The 22,569-nt window shown below is 44.1% G+C and overlaps 1 protein-coding gene across 4 annotated transcripts in view; it reads right to left on the bottom strand.

Moving 5' to 3' along the window:
- The window catches only part of grm8a (glutamate receptor, metabotropic 8a), a 400,562-nt gene that overhangs the window by 35,582 nt on the left and 342,411 nt on the right, over nt 1-22,569 (bottom strand). For all 4 annotated transcript variants that reach the window (XM_037538676.1, XM_037538670.1, XM_037538683.1 and 1 more), the window contains exons 8-9: nt 20,411-20,550; nt 16,149-17,084 (exon numbers count right to left, since the gene is read on the bottom strand). In XM_037538676.1, coding sequence (XP_037394573.1) covers nt 16,149-17,084; nt 20,411-20,550 — 1,076 coding nt within the window. The remainder of the gene's footprint in view (nt 1-16,148; nt 17,085-20,410; nt 20,551-22,569) is intronic.

Raw genomic sequence — 22,569 nt, 5'->3', positions numbered from 1 at the left:
AGTTATGAGCCTATGAAGAGGGGCTGAGATACACGTCATCTGCCTCTCACCATTTGGAGATGCTGGATTCGTGTGTCCATCTACATTCTGTCTGAAACTGACCGACGGACACTCAGGAGATCACTAAGGACTGACCGTCACGCCGGAAACCCTTCATTCTTCATTCAGTCCACATCGGAGACTCGTGTGAAACGGCGTCAGAGAGTTTACAGCTGCTGAAGCTGCTGCAGCGGGTTTGGAAAGTAGTGATGAAGATACAGAGCGTTTAGATATGAAACATATGAGGAACGTGTTCTATGAAGAACCTTTAGAGGAGAGTTTATGAAGAGATGCATAGATTGAGAGTCCAGAGGGTGAAAGACCTCACCTGCTCTGTTCAAAAGATAAAGAAATGATTCAACTAATGTTCAAGGATAATGTCAGTGTAAGTTGTCCAATTAAATGCAATTAAGTGTGTGAGAGCTAATGTTAATATTTCAGAATATTTTACACCACCTTCTTAATATCATAAAACTGTGAAACCATGATTTTTTTTTAAATGGAGAAATGAACACCTGTAATACCAATCACGTTTTTTTCAAGGTTTCTTAGGAAAGGCAATGGTTCTATTTAGAACCATATGATCTACAGCAAACCATTTCATACATGGTTCTTTGCATTGTGAAATGGGGAGAATGTATTGCATGTGGTTCTATATGGCACCAAAATGGGTTTTTCTGTTATTACAAGCTTGAACTCATAACAGAAGAATCTTTTTGGTGCTATATAGATCCATTTTTGAAAGCTTCTTTAACCAAATACCAAAACCAAATCAAACATATTCTCCATCAATCTGAAGAACCGTTCCATCATGCAAAGAACCATTTAAGCATGCACATGGCTGCCTTTACTAAAGAACCTTTAAAGACCCATCTTTTTTAAAGTGTGTAGATATTCATTTTAGAAGGAGGTGACAGCAAATGTTTGTTTTTTGAGTATCTGAATGCACAACACCATAATAATACCAACCCACTCATCTCCTCATCCTCAGGCCTCAGCGTGAGTCTAATTGCTGACACTCAGCCACCTTAAACCTGCACGTCCTCACTTCCATCGACACTACGTGGAGGCAAATCTCCCCAGTCCTATCATTTACAATTATGCAAAGTATCCCACTGAGAGTTCCCACCAGCATCAGCAAACAAAGACTCACAACTAGATCAGTTTCTTTCCAAAAATGTGACCTTGGCTTTAGAAATCAGGCAGTCTAAGAATGCCAATTTAGTACGAATTTGTCATTCATTTAACACATTTAGAGAGGAACAAAGGCTGAGTCCGCTGAGATGAGATATGAGTTACGAGCCCCCGCTGAGATCTGCCGGCAATTGTATGGAGTTATTAGACTCCACGAATGTTTAATGGTGCCCTTTTTAGAAGTCATTGATTACCTAAGACGATACTATGACTAGAGCCAGTAATCATGTAGCACTTAATTCAGCCATCATCATTGCACTGTTCTCTGGAAACGTGGAAGTGCATCCATCCGTGGCATTTTATAGCAATTTACCTGGACATCTGTATTCTTTCAATAATAACAGGAACTGGACTGTTTCATGTAAGCGGGCCAAGAGGGTTTGCTCGAGTATCAAAACAGCAGCTGCTCAGAAGTCGGTCGATTATTAGGCCACTCGATAATCACAGACCACATATATCATTTTTCCAATATTACAGTTTTAATTTGCTTCCTTGACAATAAAAACTTTGTAATTTTGTAAGATGAATGCATATTTATAATGCGGCCACGACTGAAAGAAACACTTTTGGCTCAATGCATCGCTGATGGCCTTACTGGATTGTTTGAAATTAGCATTTTATGTTGAGTGCAACCAACCAGCACATGTGGAGCCTGTTTTAATGTCTCGCTTACTGGATTGGTCAAAAGTATAAAGTGTCAAGTGCATTCCATCAACAGTCGTCTCAATGCTCTGCCCACAGCCTTACGGGATTGGTCAACGGTCTGATGTGTCAAGAGCAACCAAGGAATGCATCTGTATCCCTGTTAAGGCCCCGCCCCCACCGCCTTACTGGATTGGTCAAAATAATTATGGCATGTTGGAAGTAACAAATCAACAACTCTCTAGCCTCTTTCAATGCTCCGCCCACAGCCGTAAGGGATTGGTTAAAACTAGCAGTAAGTGTTGAGCGCCGTCAATCAACACAACTCCAGTATGTTTTAATGATCTGCCATACCAATAAATGTCAATAGCAGTAATACAAAGCAATCAGCTCTCAGTAGCAGTAACACTGACCAATCAGCTCTGAGTAGCAGTAACACTAACCAATCAGCTCTCAGTAGCAGTAACACTAACCAATCAGCTCTCAGTAGCAGTAACACTGACCAATCAGCTCTCAGTAGCAGTAACACTAACCAATCAGCTCTCAGTAGAAGGAATACTAACCAATCAGCTCTCAGTAGCAGTAACACTAACCAATCAGCTCTCAGTAGCAGTAACGCTAACCAATCAGCTCTCAGTAGCAGTAATGCTAACCAATCGGCTCTCAGTAGCAGTAACGCTGACCAATCGGCTCTCAGTAGCAGTAACGCTGACCAATCAGCTCTCAGTGGCAGGAACACTAACTAATCAGCTTTCAGTAGCAGTAACGCTAACCAATCAGCTCTCAGTGGCAGTAACGCTAACCAATCAGCTCTCAGTAGCAGTAACACTAACCAATCAGCTCTCAGTAGCACTAACACTAACCAATCAGCTCTCAGTAGCAGTAACACTAACCAATCAGCTCTCAGTAGCAGTAACACTAACCAATCAGCTCTCAGTAGCAGTAACACTAACCAATCAGCTCTCAGTAACAGTAACGCTAACCAATCAGCTCTCAGTAGAAGGAATACTAACCAATCAGCTCTCAGTAGCAGTAACACTAACCAATCAGCTCTCAGTAGCAGTAACGCTAACCAATCAGCTCTCAGTAGCAGTAATGCTAACCAATCGGCTCTCAGTAGCAGTAACGCTGACCAATCGTCTCTCAGTAGCAGTAACGCTGACCAATCAGCTCTCAGTAGCAGTAACACTAACCAATCAGCTCTCAGTAGCAGTAACACTGACCAATCAGCTCTCAGTAGAAGGAACACTAACCAATCAGCTCTCAGTAGCAGTAACACTAACCAATCAGCTCTCAGTAGCAGTAACACTAACCAATCAGCTCTCAGTAGCAGTAACGCTAACCAATCAGCTCTCAGTAGCAGTAACGCTAACCAATCAGCTCTCAGTAGAAGGAATACTAACCAATCAGCTCTCAGTAGCAGTAACACTAACCAATCAGCTCTCAGTAGCAATAACGCTAACCAATCAGCTCTCAGTAGCAGTAATGCTAACCAATCGGCTCTCAGTAGCAGTAACACTGACCAATCAGCTCTCAGTAGCAGTAACACTAACCAATCAGCTCTCAGGAGCAGTAACTCTAACCAATCAGCGTACAGTAGCAGTAAAGCTAACCAATCAGCTCTCAGTAGAAGGAATACTAACCAATCAGCTCTCAGTAGCAGTAACACTGACCAATCAACTCTCAGTAGCAGTAACGCTAACCAATCAGCTCTGAGTAGCACTAACACTAACCAATCAGCTCTCAGTAGCAGTAACACTAACCAATCAGCTCTCAGTAGAAGGAACACTAACCAATCAGCTCTCAGTAGCAGTAACACTAACCAATCAGCTCTCAGTAGCAGTAACACTAACCAGTCAGCTCTCAGTAGCAGTAAAGCTAACCAATCAGCTCTCAGTAGAAGGAATACTAACCAATCAGCTCTCAGTAGCAGTAACGCTAACCAATCAGCTCTCAGTAGCAGTAACGCTAACCAATCGGCTCTCAGTAGCAGTAACGCTAACCAATCAGCTCTCAGTAGCAGTAACACTAACCAATCAGCTCTCAGTAGCAGTAACGCTGACCAATCGGCTCTCAGTAGCAGTAACGCTAACCAATCGGCTCTCAGTAGAAGGAACACTAACCAATCAGCTCTCAGTAGCAGTAACACTAACCAATCAGCTCTCAGTAGCAGTAACACTAACCAATCAGCTCTCAGTAGCAGTAACGCTAACCAATTAGCTCTCAGTAGCAGTAACTCTAACCAATCAGCTCTCAGTAGCAGTAACACTAACCAATCAGCTCTCAGTAGCAGTAACGCTAACCAATCAGCTCTCAGTAGCAGTAACTCTAACCAATCAGCTCTCAGTAGCAGTAACACTAACCAATCAGCTCTCAGTAGCAGTAACACTGACCAATCAGCTCTCAGTAGCAGTAACGCTAACCAATCAGCTCTCAGTAGCAGTAACACTAACCAATCAGCTCTCAGTAGCAGTAACACTAACCAATCAGCTCTCAGTAGCAGTAACATTAACCAATCAGCTCTCAGTAGCAGTAACACTAACCAATCAGCTCTCAGTAGCAGTAACACTAACCAATCAGCTCTCAGTAGCAGTAACGCTAACCAATCAGCTCTCAGTAGCAGTAACACTAACCAATCAGCTCTCAGTAGCAGTAACGCTAACCAATCAGCTCTCAGTAGCAGTAACTCTAACCAATCAGCTCTCAGTAGCAGTAACACTAACCAATCAGCACTCAGTAGCAGTAACTCTAACCAATCAGCTCTCAGTAGCAGTAACTCTAACCAATCAGCTCTCAGTAGCAGTAACACTAACCAATCAGCTCTCAGTAGCAGTAACACTAACCAATCAGCTTTCAGTAGCAGTAACACTAACCAATCAGCTCTCAGTAGCAGTAACACTAACCAATCAGCTCTCAGTAGCAGTAACGCTAACCAATCAGCTCTCAGTAGCAGTAACTCTAACCAATCAGCGTACAGTAGCAGTAACGCTAACCAATCAGCTCTCAGTAGAAGGAATACTAACCAATCAGCTCTCAGTAGCAGTAACACTAACCAATCAGCTCTCAGTAGCAATAACGCTAACCAATCAGCTCTCAGTAGCAGTAATGCTAACCAATCGGCTCTCAGTAGCAGTAACACTGACCAATCAGCTCTCAGTAGCAGTAACACTAACCAATCAGCTCTCAGGAGCAGTAACTCTAACCAATCAGCGTACAGTAGCAGTAAAGCTAACCAATCAGCTCTCAGTAGAAGGAATACTAACCAATCAGCTCTCAGTAGCAGTAACACTGACCAATCAACTCTCAGTAGCAGTAACGCTAACCAATCAGCTCTGAGTAGCACTAACACTAACCAATCAGCTCTCAGTAGCAGTAACACTAACCAATCAGCTCTCAGTAGAAGGAACACTAACCAATCAGCTCTCAGTAGCAGTAACACTAACCAATCAGCTCTCAGTAGCAGTAACACTAACCAGTGAGCTCTCAGTAGCAGTAAAGCTAACCAATCAGCTCTCAGTAGAAGGAATACTAACCAATCAGCTCTCAGTAGCAGTAACGCTAACCAATCAGCTCTCAGTAGCAGTAACGCTAACCAATCGGCTCTCAGTAGCAGTAACGCTAACCAATCAGCTCTCAGTAGCAGTAACACTAACCAATCAGCTCTCAGTAGCAGTAACGCTAACCAATCAGCTCTGAGTAGCAGTAACGCTGACCAATCGGCTCTCAGTAGCAGTAACGCTAACCAATCGGCTCTCAGTAGAAGGAACACTAACCAATCAGCTCTCAGTAGCAGTAACACTAACCAATCAGCTCTCAGTAGCAGTAACGCTAACCAATTAGCTCTCAGTAGCAGTAACTCTAACCAATCAGCTCTCAGTAGCAGTAACACTAACCAATCAGCTCTCAGTAGCAGTAACGCTAACCAATCAGCTCTCAGTAGCAGTAACTCTAACCAATCAGCTCTCAGTAGCAGTAACACTAACCAATCAGCTCTCAGTAGCAGTAACACTAACCAATCAGCTCTCAGTAGCAGTAACACTAACCAATCAGCTCTCAGTAGCAGTAACACTAACCAATCAGCTCTCAGTAGCAGTAACGCTAACCAATCAGCTCTCAGTAGCAGTAACACTAACCAATCAGCTCTCAGTAGCAGTAACTCTAACCAATCAGCTCTCAGTAGCAGTAACTCTAACCAATCAGCTCTCAGTAGCAGTAACGCTGACCAATCAGCTCTCAGTAGCAGTAACACTGACCAATCAGCTCTCAGTAGCAGTAACGCTAACCAATCAGCTCTCAGTAGCAGTAACTCTAACCAATCAGCTCTCAGTAGCAGTAACACTAACCAATCAGCACTCAGTAGCAGTAACTCTAACCAATCAGCTCTCAGTAGCAGTAACTCTAACCAATCAGCTCTCACTAGCAGTAACACTGACCAATCAGCTCTCAGTAGCAGTAACACTAACCAATCAGCTCTCAGTAGCAGTAACACTAACCAATCAGCAGTCAGTAGCAGTAACGCTAACCAATCAGCTCTCAGTAGCAGTAACGCTAACCAATCAGCTCTCAGTAGCAGTAATGCTAACCAATCGGCTCTCAGTAGCAGTAACGCTGACCAATCGGCTCTAAGTAGCAGTAACGCTAACCAATCAGCTCTCAGTAGAAGGAACACTAACCAATCAGCTCTCAGTAGCAGTAACACTAACCAATCAGCTCTCAGTAGCAGTAACACTAACCAATCAGCTCTCAGTAGCAGTAACGCTAACCAATTAGCTCTCAGTAGCAGTAACTCTAACCAATCAGCGTACAGTAGCAGTAACGCTAACCAATCAGCTCTCAGTAGCAGTAACACTAACCAATCAGCTCTCAGTAGCAGTAACGCTAACCAATCAGCTCTCAGTAGCAGTAACTCTAACCAATCAGCTCTCAGTAGCAGTAACACTAACCAATCAGCACTCAGTAGCAGTAACTCTAACCAATCAGCTCTCAGTAGCAGTAACTCTAACCAATCAGCTCTCACTAGCAGTAACACTGACCAATCAGCTCTCAGTAGCAGTAACACTAACCAATCAGCTCTCAGTAGCAGTAACACTAACCAATCAGCACTCAGTAGCAGTAACGCTAACCAATCAGCTCTCAGTAGCAGTAACACTGACCAATCAGCTCTCAGTAGCAGTAACTCTAACCAATCAGCTCTCAGTAGCAGTAACACTAACCAATCAGCTCTCAGTAGCAGTAACTCTAACCAATCAGCTCTCAGTAGCAGTAACACTAACCAATCAGCTCTTAGTAGCAGTAACACTAACCAATCAGCTCTCAGTAGCAGTAACACTAACCAATCAGCTCTCAGTAGAAGGAACACTAACCAATCAGCACTCAGTAGCAGTAACGCTAACCAATCAGCTCTCAGTAGCAGTAACACTGACCAATCAGCTCTCAGTAGCAGTAACTCTAACCAATCAGCTCTCAGTAGAAGGAATACTAACCAATCAGCTCTCAGTAGCAGTAACACTGACCAATCAACTCTCAGTAGCAGTAACGCTAACCAATCAGCTCTCAGTAGCACTAACACTAACCAATCAGCTCTCAGTAGCAGTAACACTAACCAATCAGCTCTCAGTAGAAGGAACACTAACCAATCAGCTCTCAGTAGCAGTAACACTAACCAATCAGCTCTCAGTAGCAGTAACACTAACCAATCAGCTCTCAGTAGCAGTAACGCTAACCAATCAGCTCTCAGTAGAAGGAATACTAACCAATCAGCTCTCAGTAGCAGTAACACTGACCAATCAGCTCTCAGTAGCAGTAATGCTAACCAATCAGCTCTCAGTAGCAGTAACGCTAACCAATCAGCTCTCAGTAGCAGTAACTCTAACCAATCAGCTCTCAGTAGCAGTAACTCTAACCAATCAGCTCTCAGTAGCAGTAACACTAACCAATCAGCTCTCAGTAGCAGTAACACTGACCAATCAGCTCTCAGTAGCAGTAACGCTAACCAATCAGCTCTCAGTAGCAGTAACGCTAACCAATCAGCTCTCAGTAGCAGTAACTCTAACCAATCAGCTCTCAGTAGCAGTAACGCTAACCAATCAGCTCTCAGTAGCAGTAACGCTAACCAATCAGCTCTCAGTAGCAGTAACGCTAACCAATCAGCTCTCAGTAGCAGTAACTCTAACCAATCAGCTCTCAGTAGCAGTAACTCTAACCAATCAGCTCTCAGTAGCAGTAACACTAACCAATCAGCTCTCAGTAGCAGTAATGCTAACCAATCAGCTCTCAGTAGCAGTAACGCTAACCAATCAGCTCTCAGTAGCAGTAAATATAACCAATCAGCTCTCAGTAGCAGTAACTCTAACCAATCAGCTCTCAGTAGCAGTAACACTAACCAATCAGCTCTCAGTAGCAGTAACTCTAACCAATCAGCTCTCAGTAGCAGTAACGCTAACCAATCAGCTCTCAGTAGAGGTAACACTAACCAATCAGCTCTCAGTAGCAGTAACGCTAACCAATCAGCTCTCAGTAGCAGTAACTCTAACCAATCAGCTCTCAGTAGCAGTAACACTTACCAATCAGCTTTCAGTAGCAGTAACGCTAACCAATCAGCACTCAGTAGCAGTAACGCTAACCAATCAGCTCTCAGTAGCAGTAACACTGACCAATCAGCTCTCAGTAGCAGTAACTCTAACCAATCAGCTCTCAGTAGCAGTAACACTAACCAATCAGCTCTCAGTAGCAGTAACACTTACCAATCAGCTCTCAGTAGCAGTAACACTAACCATTCAGCTCTCAGTAGCAGTAACACTGACCAATCAGCTCTCAGTAGCAGTAACTCTAACCAATCAGCTCTCAGTAGCAGTAACACTAACCAATCAGCTCTCAGTAGCAGTAACTCTAACCAATCAGCTCTCAGTAGCAGTAACACTAACCAATCAGCTCTCAGTAGCAGTAACACTAACTAATCAGCTCTCAGTAGCAGTAACTTTAACCAATCAGCTCTCAGTAGCAGTAACACTTACCAATCAGCTTTCAGTAGCAGTAACGCTAACCAATCAGCACTCAGTAGCAGTAACGCTAACCAATCAGCTCTCAGTAGCAGTAACACTGACCAATCAGCTCTCAGTAGCAGTAACTCTAACCAATCAGCTCTCAGTAGCAGTAACACTAACCAATCAGCTCTCAGTAGCAGTAACACTTACCAATCAGCTCTCAGTAGCAGTAACACTAACCATTCAGCTCTCAGTAGCAGTAACACTGACCAATCAGCTCTCAGTAGCAGTAACTCTAACCAATCAGCTCTCAGTAGCAGTAACACTAACCAATCAGCTCTCAGTAGCAGTAACTCTAACCAATCAGCTCTCAGTAGCAGTAACACTAACCAATCAGCTCTCAGTAGCAGTAACACTAACTAATCAGCTCTCAGTAGCAGTAACTTTAACCAATCAGCTCTCAGTAGCAGTAACGCTAATCAATCAGGTCTCAGTAGCAGTAACTCTAACCAATCATCTCTCAGTAGCAGTAACACTAACCAATCAGCTCTCAGTAGCAGTAACTCTAACCAATCAGCTCTCAGTAGCAGTAACTCTAACCAATCAGCCCTCAGTAGCAGTAACGCTAACCAATCAGCTCTCAGTAGCAGTAACTCTAACCAATCAGCTCTCAGTAGCAGTAACGCTAACCAATCAGCTCTCAGTAGCAGTAATACTAACCAATCAGCTCTCAGTAGCAGTAACGCTAACCAATCAGCTCTCAGTAGCAGTAACGCTAACCAATCAGCTCTCAGTAGCAGTAATACTAACCAATCAGCTCTCAGTAGCAGTAACGCTAACCAATCAGCTCTCAGTAGCAGTAACTCTAACCAATCAGCTCTCAGTAGCAGTAACACTAACCAATCAGCTCTCAGTAGCAGTAACACAAACCAATCAGCTCTCAGTCGCAGTAACGTTAGTGTCCGGCTTTCTGAACCTGTCTCTGAAGGAGTTTAGAGCAGCTTAATGCAAAATAACTTCATATTTCATTTATAACACAGTTATGAGTGAAATCTTAGTTAAATTAATTATTTAACTCATTCATTTACACAATTCCTGCACTGCGTCCTCTGATCATGTAATATGCATGTTAACGCCGTGTCTTCGTTCAGCGGAGCTCCAGAGAGCTTCTCGTCTTTAAGCAGTGAGGAGGCTCTCCAGCCCGCCGTGCTTATCGACTGATTCATGCCGTCGTTTTCTCATTCCGTGCCGTAATGACAGCAGACAATGGGAGGCAGAGTCCACAGAGCGCTAATCACTTTACGGCACCAGCAGTAAATAAAAACCATAGTGGAGTGTTGGTTTACGGAGTAATTGGTACATCCATAAGTGTCTCTACCAGCCAGCGTTCGGTGAAACAGTCACGGTGAGCAGCTAATGAGGTGACTGAAGAGCGAAGACCTAATGAGGTTTTTACGTAACAGTGTGGAGGAGAAGCAGACGGCAGATCTGTTGACTTCGCCGCATTTTTTGCAGACGTCAAACATAAAAAAACAGCCGCAAACTTTGTAAAATGAGATCTGAGACGCTTGAAGGTTCTTTATCCACTATCATCTCTTCCTGATCCACTCAAGCCTGAACACCTGGACTCTGAATGCACCTGCGGTGAACATCATCCATAATGAAAGGCTGGAAGGACAGCTTTGGCGTTCTGAGCCTTCCAGCCTTCAGGATTTCTCACTTTCCTGGGTTTAACCAGGTGGTGAGATCGTTACCTTCAGCTTTGCTCACACTCACTGATCAGTTTACTAGGTGCATCTCCTTATATCTGCACCCACTGTCCACTCTATCAGCTCCACTGACCACATAGTCTCACTCTGTAGTTCTACAGTTACAGACTGTAGTCCATCTGTTTCTCTGATACTCTGTTACCCTGTTCTTCAGTGGTCAGGACCCCCATGGACCCTCACAGAGCAGGTATTTGGGTGGTGGGTCATTCTCAGCACTGCAGTAACACTGACGTTGTGGCGGTGTGTTAGTGTGTGTTGTGCTGGTGTGAGTGGATCAGACACAGAAGTGCACAAGCACATATAAATGCCTGTTATTGTTATCACCAATGGAATCAATAGCGATGCATAATGATTTCAGATGGTATCAGCAGATATGAACCAGTAACGGACAGACGTCATCATTTGGCCAGTAGTTCGGACTCATTTACTAGGGAGGAAAATTTGGCCACTGAAAATTTTTGGTCAAAAATGGCCAAAACCGGCTGTTTAGTTTTTTAGTCCTCCAAAGGAGGATAAAAAGCCAAAAAAACAAAGGATTAAACAGGTGACTGAAGAGCAAAGACTTCATAAGACTGAATTGTTGTTAAAATCTAACATTAAACTAGTAATTTGATTGATGCTGAAAATGAAAAACAGCAGTAAAAAACCTGGTGATTGATGTTTTTAGCACTAACAAGTTTAATAAAAATCTTTAGTGGAAAAACAGATAAATAACTTTCTTAATCTTTTGGTACCAGATCTTTTAAACTCTTGAGGTTTTGAAAGTTGTTGCTGTAAACACGTTTGCTGGTTAGATCCTTCTGGTGTGGGTTAACATTACATTTTAAGAATTTGACAACTGTTAATATTTCCTTAAATGTGGACCCTATACTGGTCCGGCATGGTGAAGAGAGAGCTGAGCCAGAAAGCCAAGCTTTCAAATTACCGGTCAATCTACATTCCAACTCTCATCTATGGTCACGAGCTTTGGGTAGTGACCGAAAGAACGAGATCGCGGATACAAGCGGCCGAAATGAGTTCTCCACAGGGTCGCCGAGCTTCTCACCCAATCTCTCTTCGGGAGAGGCTCGGAGCAGAACCGCTGCTCCTCCACCTTGAGAGAAGCCAGTTGAGGTGGTTCGGGCATCTGGTAAAGATGGCCTCTGGACGCCTCCCTAGGGAGGTGTTTCAGACATGTCCAACGGGGAGGAGACCCCGGGGAAGACCCAGGACACGTTGGAGGGATTATATCTCTCGACTGTCTTGGGAACGCCTCGGTATCCCTCCGGAAGAGCTGGAGGAGGTGGCGGGGGAGAGGGAGGCCTGGGCCTTTTTGCTTAGGCTCCTGCCCCCATGACCCGGACCCGGATAAGCGGCTGAGGATGGATGGATTAATATTTCCTATTAATTAGCAAACTGTCTGGAGATAAATTAGTCCTCCAGTTCTTTCGGTTCTTTTTTCCAGCATGGCCTTTATTTCCTCTTTCCTCACTGCTACTTCAGCATCACCAGCATCATTTTGTTTACCAAAAGCATAAACAAGGCAAATTATATTCAAAAAAGTTATTTTGCTTTTCTGTTTTTGTTTTTTTCAGCAGTGTGTTCCTAATTTCAGTTTTGGTTTGGTTCCAGAATGTTCATTTTTACTAAACCCCAGAAGAGCAGAATGTTCAGGAGACTGAACTAAAATATCTGCACTTTATTCTTTTCACTGCAATTGTAATTCACATTTCTCTGTAATGTTCACAGAGGTGAAGCCAGTCCCAAACTCAGGATGCACTGATATAGCAGCTGCAGGCTGAGGCCACTATCTGATACTTTCATGTTCATGTGCAACCTAATAAACTGATGTTAGAATGACAGAAAGGTACAATGTATAATCTCTGTACAGTAAGAAATGTGGCAAAATAAAATAATAAAAAATAATAAATAAATAAATAAAAACGCAGATATTTTGGCACAGTAACCCAGCACCACCTAAACATCCTGCTCTAGGTCTGTTAATACTTAATCATTTCATTTCAGTTATTCAAGCTGGCTGCAACCCCTCCCCACATTCTTTACATTTAACCAGGAAAATGTGAATTAAGCGTGTCGAGGTAAATAAATGCAAACGAAAGAAGTCAGTAAATTAAGTCATATGACGAGGTCAACTGTGAGCCATGTACTGATTCTGGTGTTTTTAGCATGTATGCTAGCAGGAGAAGTGCTTATTTGCTTATTTTTTGTTTCTTGATAAAAAAAAATACAAGCTTTGACTCTACAATGAAAGTGTATAACATTTGTTGTGTTGAGTCAGAGTAGCATATCAATCCATTGCTTAATATACATATATATATATATATATATATATATAACACAGTACTGTGTGAAAGTCTTAGGCATGCAAGACACATTTTCAAAATCTATTTATTTGTGTAGTTTGTGTTTATTTGCTGAGAAAAGTGTTAATATTTGAATAAACAAAATGATTTTATATATATATATATATATATATATATATATACATATATATCCATCACAAAGAGACTGCACCTTGTGTGATGGCGTGGTGTGATGGCTTGTGAGTCTCCTTGACCCAATGAGCTAAACAGGTGGTTCAGTCACTAGAACCACAGGTCTAATCATACCTGGAAGGTCAAATGGTGGAGGCCAGACGAAGTTCAGTCTCCTGTTTAGGTTCGGGCACCCTGGCAGTATCTCAGCCCACAGGCATCAATGACTACACAAAACAACCAAAAATTCATACGGCATCGGTTCAAGGACCGCGCTGTCCGTCGCATCGAGCGGGGAAGTCAGCTACTGCTCAACCCACCCCATTTTCTTCATCCACCCCCTCCCATTTTCCCTTAATGAATCTTCAGTGCAGTTCCAACTTCACTGCCACCACTGATTCTAGTTCAAAATTGCCTACATTCTTAAAACCGCACTCAGTACTTAATTTAGGGGCTTTCAACGTACGGACACTCGTGCAACCGGGTCAACCGGGTTTAGATTAGACATTAGATTCTCTGTCCGCTGACATATGCTGCATCTCAGAAACTCGAATTCAAGACTCAAGTCGCATAGTTAAACTCGTAGCACCTGACTTATCCGATCACTATTATCTGCGCACCTCGGGAGATGAAGAGGCACGCATGGCCGGCAAATATGGAGTGGGGATCATCCTCAACCGCCGATCGGAGGCCGCTCTAGTTGACTGGATCCCAGTCAATAGTCGTTTATGTGCAGTGAGACTTCGTAGCGCCATCAACGTGCGCAAGAATAGCCACCAGAAGCGTTGTCTATTTGTTGTTTCAGCTTACGCTCCCACTGATAGGAGCCCGGATTCTTGCAAGGATGACTTCTATGATCAAGTTTACACTCTCCTTCGCTCCATGAAGAGCTCCGATATTGTAGCTTTCGCCAGTGATACGAATGCTCAGGTAGGTAAACTACATTCGTCTGAGACCTGCTTGGGAGGCCAATTCGCCTTACCCACTCGGCGCACCAATAATGGCGACCGCCTCATCCAGCTCTGTTCAGATAATCGCCTTTTCCTATCGAGCACCACATTTCGTCACAACTAGTTACCGCTGGAGGAGCTCAATTCAAGATTGGCGATTCTACTGGAACACTTATGTAGACTCAGATCACGCCCTATTATTGTTGAGATGTGTACTTCAACTTACTGGCGGCCGTCGAAAACCAAGCAATCGATTAGCAGTAGAATGACTACATGATTCAAAGGTACGAGGTCTCTACCACTTACACGCCATCTGAAAACTGGATCTCCACAAAATCATCAGCTCTTATGGAACAACGCCGTCAAGTTCCTCCAGGCAGCTCTCATAACCGCAGAAGAATGGCTGCAAGACGTGAATTAAAACAGCAACTCCGGCTAGATAAGGAGGAGTGGTGGGTCAAAATAGCTGTTGAAATGGAGACGGCTGCTGCAGCTGGCAATAGCCAGAGGGTATTCAAGTTGATTCGAGACACAGGAGAACGTAGAATACCAGTAAGCGAAACAATCTGTGATAAAAATGGAAATCTCATACACAATCAGGATCGCCGACTTGAGCGTTGGGCTGAGCATTTCAAGGAATAGTTTACCTGGCCTCCAGCCCAAGACCCGGCCCCCACCGGACCGGCCGAATCCCAATGGATGGTTTCTGTTGAGCCTCCATCCAAAGCGGAAGTTAGGCAACATTTACATGGTCTTAAGCGATGCAAAGCTGCTGGATCAGATAACCTGCCTCCCGCACTATTCAAGTACGGAGGGGAATCCTTAGTTGAGGTACTGACTAATCTGCTAGGCGACATCAGGGAGGAAGAACGTATCCCCACTACATGGAGTGAATCAATCATAGTTCCTATTTTTAAGAAAGGTTCACGTAATAACTGCGCAGATCATCGAGGCATAAGTTTAATGCCAGTAGTATCTAAGCTGTTAGCCGCTATAGTCTTACGCCGCCTTACTCCTATTCGAGAGAAAAATATTAGAGAAGAACAAGCTGCTTTCCGTCCGGGTTGAGACTGTATTGACCAGATATTCACTCTGTGTCTAGTATTGGAATCTCGTCACGTCTACCAGCGACCAACAATCGCGGTATTCCTAGACCTAAAGGGAGCGTTTGATTCCGACGACTGCTCTAGATTGTTCGAAACCTTACTTAGAAAAGGGTTGCCAGGTAAATTCGTCAATCTATTTAAGGCCATGTATGCAAGCACCCTCAACCGAGTTAAAGCTTACGGGCAGTTATCTAATACTTTCGAAACCAGCAGTGGTGTCCGTCAAGGATGTCCTGCTTCACCATTCCTGTTCAACTTTGTGATGGATGAAATAATAGGACTCGCTCTCAACGGACTAAACAATGTAGGTGTCGAATTAGAATCAGAGTCAGAGGCTCTGCAACTTCGAATATGCAGATGATGTTGTCTGCCTTTTTGAAACCAGTGAAAGCGCCCAGATTCCATTGGAAAGGCTTGAGAAGGCTGTCCGTTCTTTTGGAATGCGCTTTGCTCCTGCTAAGTGTAAGGTTCTCCTTCAAGATTGGTCAGCAAACCCACCGTCCTTATTTTTAGCTGGGCATCAGTTAGCCATCATAGATAGCTTCACATACCTAGGAAGTAATATATCTCACATCGGGTCGATCGAAGATGAAATTAGCTCACGGATTAGTAAGGCTAGAGCGGCATATGCGGATCTAAGGCACTTGTGGAATCTGAAGGACGTGTTGCTCCAAGTTAAGGGGCATGTCTACAATGCCGCCGTACGTCCAGTCCTTCTTTATGGGTGCGAGACATGGCCGATGCATGTTGAAGACTCTCTATATATATATATATATAATATATATATATATATTACTTAAACTTCTGCCAGTACTGATAGGACCCCAGTATCATCAAGCAACCCAGCACTTTCTATGTTTTAATAAATATGTATTATCATAGGCAGACATGCACATGAACACTAGCATGCCTCAATCTCCATATCGGTTCCCGAGTCACTATTGCAGGAAAAGTGAGCAGTGAGATAAGTAAAGCTCAGAAAGTGACTCACCCTCTCTGCAGACTGCGCCGTGCCGAAGAAGATGGGTATAAAAGCTAACCAAATGATGCAGGTAGTGTACATAGTAAATCCAATGGGCTTGGCCTCGTTGAAGGTCTCTGGCACGCCTCGGGTCTTGATGGCGTAAACAGTGCATGTGACCATCAAGAGGATGCTGTAGCCCAGCGAGCAGATGAGCGAAAGGTCCGAGATGTCGCATTTGAGCACGCCGCGGGCCTTGTCTGGGTCGGAGGTGCGCTGCTCGCCGTAGTCCACCACCGTGTGTGGCGGGTCCACGGCGAACCACACGAACACGCCCAGCAGCTGCACGGAGATCAGGCTGAAGGTGATGGCCAGCTGTGAGGCGGGGCTGATGAACCGTGGCGCCGCCACCGACTTCTTGCCCTGCTCGAAGATGCGGTGGATGCGGTTGGTCTTGGTGAGCAGTGCTGCGTAGCTGAAGCACATGCCCAGGCCCAGGAAGACGCGGCGGAAGGAGCAGACGGCCAGGCTGGGAGTGGCGATCATCAGGAATGTGATGGCGTAGCACAGAAAGATGCCCGTCAGCAGCACGTAGCTCATCTCCCGGCCAGACGCCCGTACGATGGGAGTGTCGTTGTAACGCACGAAGGTGACCACCACGAAGCTGGTGGCCAGGATGCCCAGCACAGACACGAAGACCGGCACGGCGGCCCAGGGAGAGTGCCACTCCAGCTTGATGATGGGGATGGGCTGGCAGCCGGTGCGGTTGCGGTCAGGGCGCTGCTCGTAGGGGCACAACTCACAGCTGAACTCGCTGGCCTGGTAGTGGTAGCCCTCGCAGCGTTCGCAGTGCCAGCAGCACGGCACGCCCTTCACGATCTTCTTCCTCTCACCTGTCTGGCACGGCACGCTGCACACAGACACGGGCAGCGTGGGGTCACCCGTCCGCCAACGCATGCTGTCCACCTGCGCACAGGCACACAGGGAGAGAGGCAGGTGCATGAGTTACCAGTTAAGATGTGAACAGAGTCGTTCAGAGCAGTTTGGTGTAAAACGCTCCATTCTAAAGTCAGAACTGTGCACAGAGGTGGTGATAGGAACCAGACGTCCACCTCTAAAAGCAGAAAAGAAAGCATTTTTAATGGAAATCACATGAATAGCACAGAGTATCTCGATATCTTATCTCCTCATATCTTCTAGCAGCACAAACACATGCAGCCGTTAGATCCTGCTGGTGTGGGTTTGTGGCTGTTTTTTCTCTAAATGACGAATACTATGGGCGCGCAGACTCCTAGACAGAATTACCATGCTGTACTGTACTATATCCATAGTGTGTTATTTTACTTTTATTATTTCATGTTATTTGGTAAGCTGTTTAAAATGAAACAATCAAGTTCTCCCAGTCTTTTCATAACAAGGTGACCATCACCTTTAAACATTGGCAACATTGTTCATTCAAAAGCATATTTAAAACAGCAAATCGTATATAAAAGAACTCTGCTTTTGTTTTATGTGTCCTAGTTTTGGTCGAAAAATGACATTTTAGTGCATCGCTAGTATTTACTGAGCTCCAGAAGAGAAGAAGAGCAGCCGTCCACCTCTAAAAGCTGCTCACGGAAAGTTAGAACATGAAATGGTTATGAATTCACTGCCTGAGGCCCGAGACAGTTTTGAGAAAGTTTTCGTCCTAAAAGATATTTTATAAATCCGGTCGTGGTGGAAAGGTACACACTCCCCAAACAGTCCCCAAAGAAAACTCATTATTCCAGATTTTCCACTATTTTCCATCATTAACATTCCATATAAACTCAGAAGACTCGTGTAGGTTCTCTGGTGGTTCTGGATGGTAAATAAAGTGTCTATATCTGTGTTGTAGTCATGGCGACGCCTGGTTCCCATCACCACCACTGTAAAGACGTCTGAACCATTTCACACCAAACCCTCTGAATCTCTCTGATTAAAATTGGTGGAATTCCCCTTCAAGTAAGAATTTAGTTTGACACACACGTGAAATAATGAGGTGGAAGCTCCTATTACAGACAATCAGACGTGTCTGCAATGGTGACAGCAACATATGAATTATTAATATTGAATAGATGTGTTTTAATTAGTGTTGGGAAAAGAAACACTTTCAACTGAACAGCAGTTTAATGCGACTGATCAAGAGAAGCTGCACCGGCGCGTTGGCGTTGGTGCCAAATCCGTTAATAATCCATCATATGACAAGTCGCATTTCGCCTGAACTGAAAGCCAATGAGCAGGTTTCTCATTTTTACAGACCACTTTAATGTTACAAATGGTTTCTGTCTGTGAAACGTCCCTGATGAATCCCTGTCTTGTTATTTTCCTGTTGTGGTCGTCACATTTGAGACTGACCCTTTCCTTTCCCAGAGCTAACATGGGCCATGTTTTTGTGCTAGTGGCGTACAAGAAATAACGTTTTAGATATTTATGTCATGATCTATTTAAACCTAATGCATTAAATACAGTTAGAAATACGTTTGAGCAATGTTCTTCAATGCCAATTCAGGGTTACTGAGTTTATTCTGACCAGCCTTCACTGTGTTTATGCATTAAAACAGGAAGAACTGCTTCAGTCAGAGAGTGCAGATGGGAGCTAATGCTAGAGCAAACTGTCAGCCTAAAGCAGAGGTCGGCAGCAAGTGGCTCTCACACCATCTTCTTGTGGCTCTGAGCAGCTTTGCCGTCAGCAGCTGAGACAGAAGAACAGCTGAACAACCTGGAATCAGCCAGAAATGAACCCAACACCATTCGCCAAACTAAACGGGCTGTAAGAAGCTTCACAGACCGGCTGGAACAAAACAGCATTAATACTGATCTGGACAAACTGACCAAACTGAGCTGAACCTGATATTGGGTCAGTTTTACGGCTCAGTCTGATTTGGTCCGACTCTGAAGATCAGACACGTCTGGCGAATGGTGTTGGGTTCATTTCTGGCTGATTCCAGGTTGTTCAGCTGTTCTTCTGTCACAGCTGCCGACTGAAAAGCTGCTCAGTGGTGACGACAGTTTGGGAATTTAGCGTGATGAGCTGGAGAACGAACTGCCGGCTGAGAGGCGAGTGGGCGGAGCTCGTTACTCTGACGTAGCAGCAAGATCAAGATCAGTCCAAGATCAGTTAAAAAGCCTAAATGCGTTTTTGTAGAAACTGGTCGAGTCACAGACCAGAGGGCGAAATAAATAACGTTACATGACGTTGCAGACAAACATCTGCCTGTGGAGCGCAAAACATCAGTTCTCCATGTGTCTGAACAAATAAATTGACCATCAAATGCATTATTTTGTCTGGTTAATCATGATTTATCAGTTTGTCGTACCGACTCTAAAGCTGGGCTTTATGACTTTTAGCCCAATTTTAACCCCAATATGCCTCGTCTGACAAATTTTAGCCATCTGACGTGATCTTCCACGTTAAAGAGCTGGATCAGACGTGATTAATGATGTTTATCTGGAAATTGATCACTGTTTCTCAAAACATGTAAAATGATCTGCCAATGAAATAAAACACTGTCTAGATAAAATTACTGGAAACAAGTAGAAATGGATAGAAACGGGCAGAGTAATTTTACAATATTTGTAAACCGGAGCTTATGCTTAAAACAAGTAAAATGATGTGCCAATGGAAAGAGACACTTTTGGTAGATAAAATTACTTAAAATAAGTGAAAATGTCTAGAAATAAGTCAAATAATCTTACAGTATTCATACAACAGTCTCATAATGAGAAATATTAAACATATTATCTACATTTAAGATGAACCGAAATCAGAGCCATCTCCAGGGCTGATGACCTGCATCTCCAGCAGGGAGCTTACTGCACTACGTTTACAATGAGCGGCTGCTTTTCCTCCCCGGATAACTCCACAGCTCACTGGAACAGTGGCCCCGAGCTGAAGGGAATGCTGCACAGGTGCTTTGCATGGCTCTTTTTCACTGCTGAAAGAGTTTTTGGCCCTGAAAATCATCCTCATTTTGAAATCCATTAGTTGAGTTCTGCAGCTGGGCATAGAGCATCACGCTCCTATTAGCCTCGTCATCTTTCATCCCGCGTCTAATGAAGGCCTGTGCGTATTCCCATCGGATCACGGTGAAAGGTGGATCTCACCGAGCTACAAGCACCAGGCGTTTACACACCAATTGGATATCGAACAAATTGCAAACGGCACTTGAGCGCGAGCGCCGAGCCCAACAGCCGCTCCAAAACAAATCAAACGCTGAATAAATGAAACCAGCTGTGAGTGCAGATGTGGGCGATGCCGTCTCCTCACTCACGTTTAGGTGCAGCTTGTTCGTCCAGGTGCCGATCACTTTGTACTCCGCCGTGGACCTGTTGGTTATCTGATACTGGAAGATGTCATAGCGTCCGGGTGCATCTCCGTTCTGGTTGAAGGACACCGGAGTCCCGGCGCTTCCTGAAAAACAAGATATCAAAATCATCAGCTAAAATTTGGCACACTCAGGACTTGTGGACCTTTTGGATGTTTACATGAGCTCCAGATCATAAGCAGCAGCTGTTTGTGCTGTAATGGTAATCAGTAGGACAAGATCAACGATGTCATGACATCACTCACTGCAAACAAAGGCATGCATTGTTGATCAAACCTGCCTATTGATTACAAGAACCCTCAGGGTCTTATACGCCTTCCACAAAGGCCTAATGTGTTCTAGGTATTTATAAAAACATCTGCAGTTGGGCTGTCAAAAGATTAATATACAACCCCGTTTGCAAAAATGTTGGGACGTCGTGCAAAATGTAAATAAAAACAAAATGCAGTGATGTGTGAATCATTTCAACCCAATATTTCATTGAGATCAGTGAAAAGACAACATATCAAACATTAAAAAGAAATTTTATTGGTTTTTAAAAAATATTTGCTCATTTTGAATTTGATGCCAACAACACGTTTCAAAAGGCTGGTGAAGTTGTGTGATGCTAATAAAACACCTGGTGGTTGATTGACAGCTGGTCAGTAACATGACTGGGTATAAAGAGCATCTCAGAGAGGCGGAGTCTTTCAGAAGTAAAGAGGAGGAGGGGTCACCACTCTGTGAAAGACTGGACCATCAAATAGAGCAAAAACTCAAGAAGAACGTTCCTCAACATAAAACAGCAAAGAGCTTCTGCTTTCCATCGTCTACGGTGCAGAATATCATTAAAGACTCAGAGAATCTGGAGAAATCTCTGTCTGTGAGGGACGAGGCTGAACACCAGTATCTGCTGGCCGTGATCTTTGGGCCCTCAGGCAGCGCTGCATTAAAAACAGACATGATTCTGTAGTGGAAATCACTGCATGGGCTCAGAAACACTTCTGAAAACCACTGACTGTGAACACAGTTCATCACTGCATCCACAAACGCTGTTAAACTCTAAAACACAAAGAAGAAGCCAAATATAAACAGGATCCAGAAACGCTGCCACCTTCTCTGGGCCTGAGCTCATTTAAAATGGACAGAGGGGAAGTGGAAAAGTGTCCGGCGGTCCGACGAATCAACATTTGAAATTCTTTAGGAAATCATGTTATCATTTATGAAATCACTGTGTCCTCCGGGCTGAAGACCACTCAGCTTGTTATCCGTGCTCAGTTCTAAAGCCAGTGTTCATGGTGGCGTGGATGACGTGCACATCTGTGAAGGCACCTGTAAATATACACTGTTAGAAATAAAGGTACCATGCAGGTACATGATTCATTCATCAAGGTACAAACAATGTAAGCGCACCCTCAAAGGTACAACAGTGGTTTGAAGGTCCAGTGGTGTAGCTGACATGTGGAAAAGTTGATATATTTACCTTTTCATAACCGAATGTTTTAAAACAGACCAGTAAAATAAAAGTCCTGGAGACGAGACGGTGTGTGTGGAGTCAGTACAACTTAGAAAATATCATTTCAATGGATTATGGTACAATTATGTTCCATGACTAAAGGTACTGGGATGTACCCTTGAGGGTACCACCACAGTGACAAGAGGGGTCCTGCCCCAGTGGCAGTGTCGTACCTTTTTCTTCTGAGAGTGTATATTAAGTTATGATATTAAGTGATACTTTTTTGATCCCACAAACAGGGAAATTCCACCTCCGCATTTAACCCATCCGTGAGGTGAAACACCACATACACACTAGTGAGCACACACACACTAGGGGGCAGTGAGCACACTTGCCCAGAGCGGTGGGCAGCCCTATCTGCAGCGCAAGGGGAGCAGTTGGGGGTTAGGTGTCTTGCTCAAGGACACCTCAGTCATGGACTGTCGGCTCTGGGGATCAAACCGGTAACCTTTGGTAACACACCTGGTGTGTGTGTGTGTGTGTGTGTGTGTGTGTGTGTGTGTGTTTATGCGGTTGTGGTTTTGGACTACATTCACATTCTTGGCCTGACCTGAATCACTAATAATCACCGCATTTGCACACACACTGCTGCAGGAACAGACGACTTGGT

Source organism: Pygocentrus nattereri, chromosome 1, assembly GCF_015220715.1.
Source record: "Pygocentrus nattereri isolate fPygNat1 chromosome 1, fPygNat1.pri, whole genome shotgun sequence".
NCBI classification, from domain to species: domain Eukaryota; kingdom Metazoa; phylum Chordata; class Actinopteri; order Characiformes; family Serrasalmidae; genus Pygocentrus; species Pygocentrus nattereri.
Note: the sequence above shows the minus strand (reverse complement) of the source record. Positions and strands in the feature narration are given on the sequence as shown.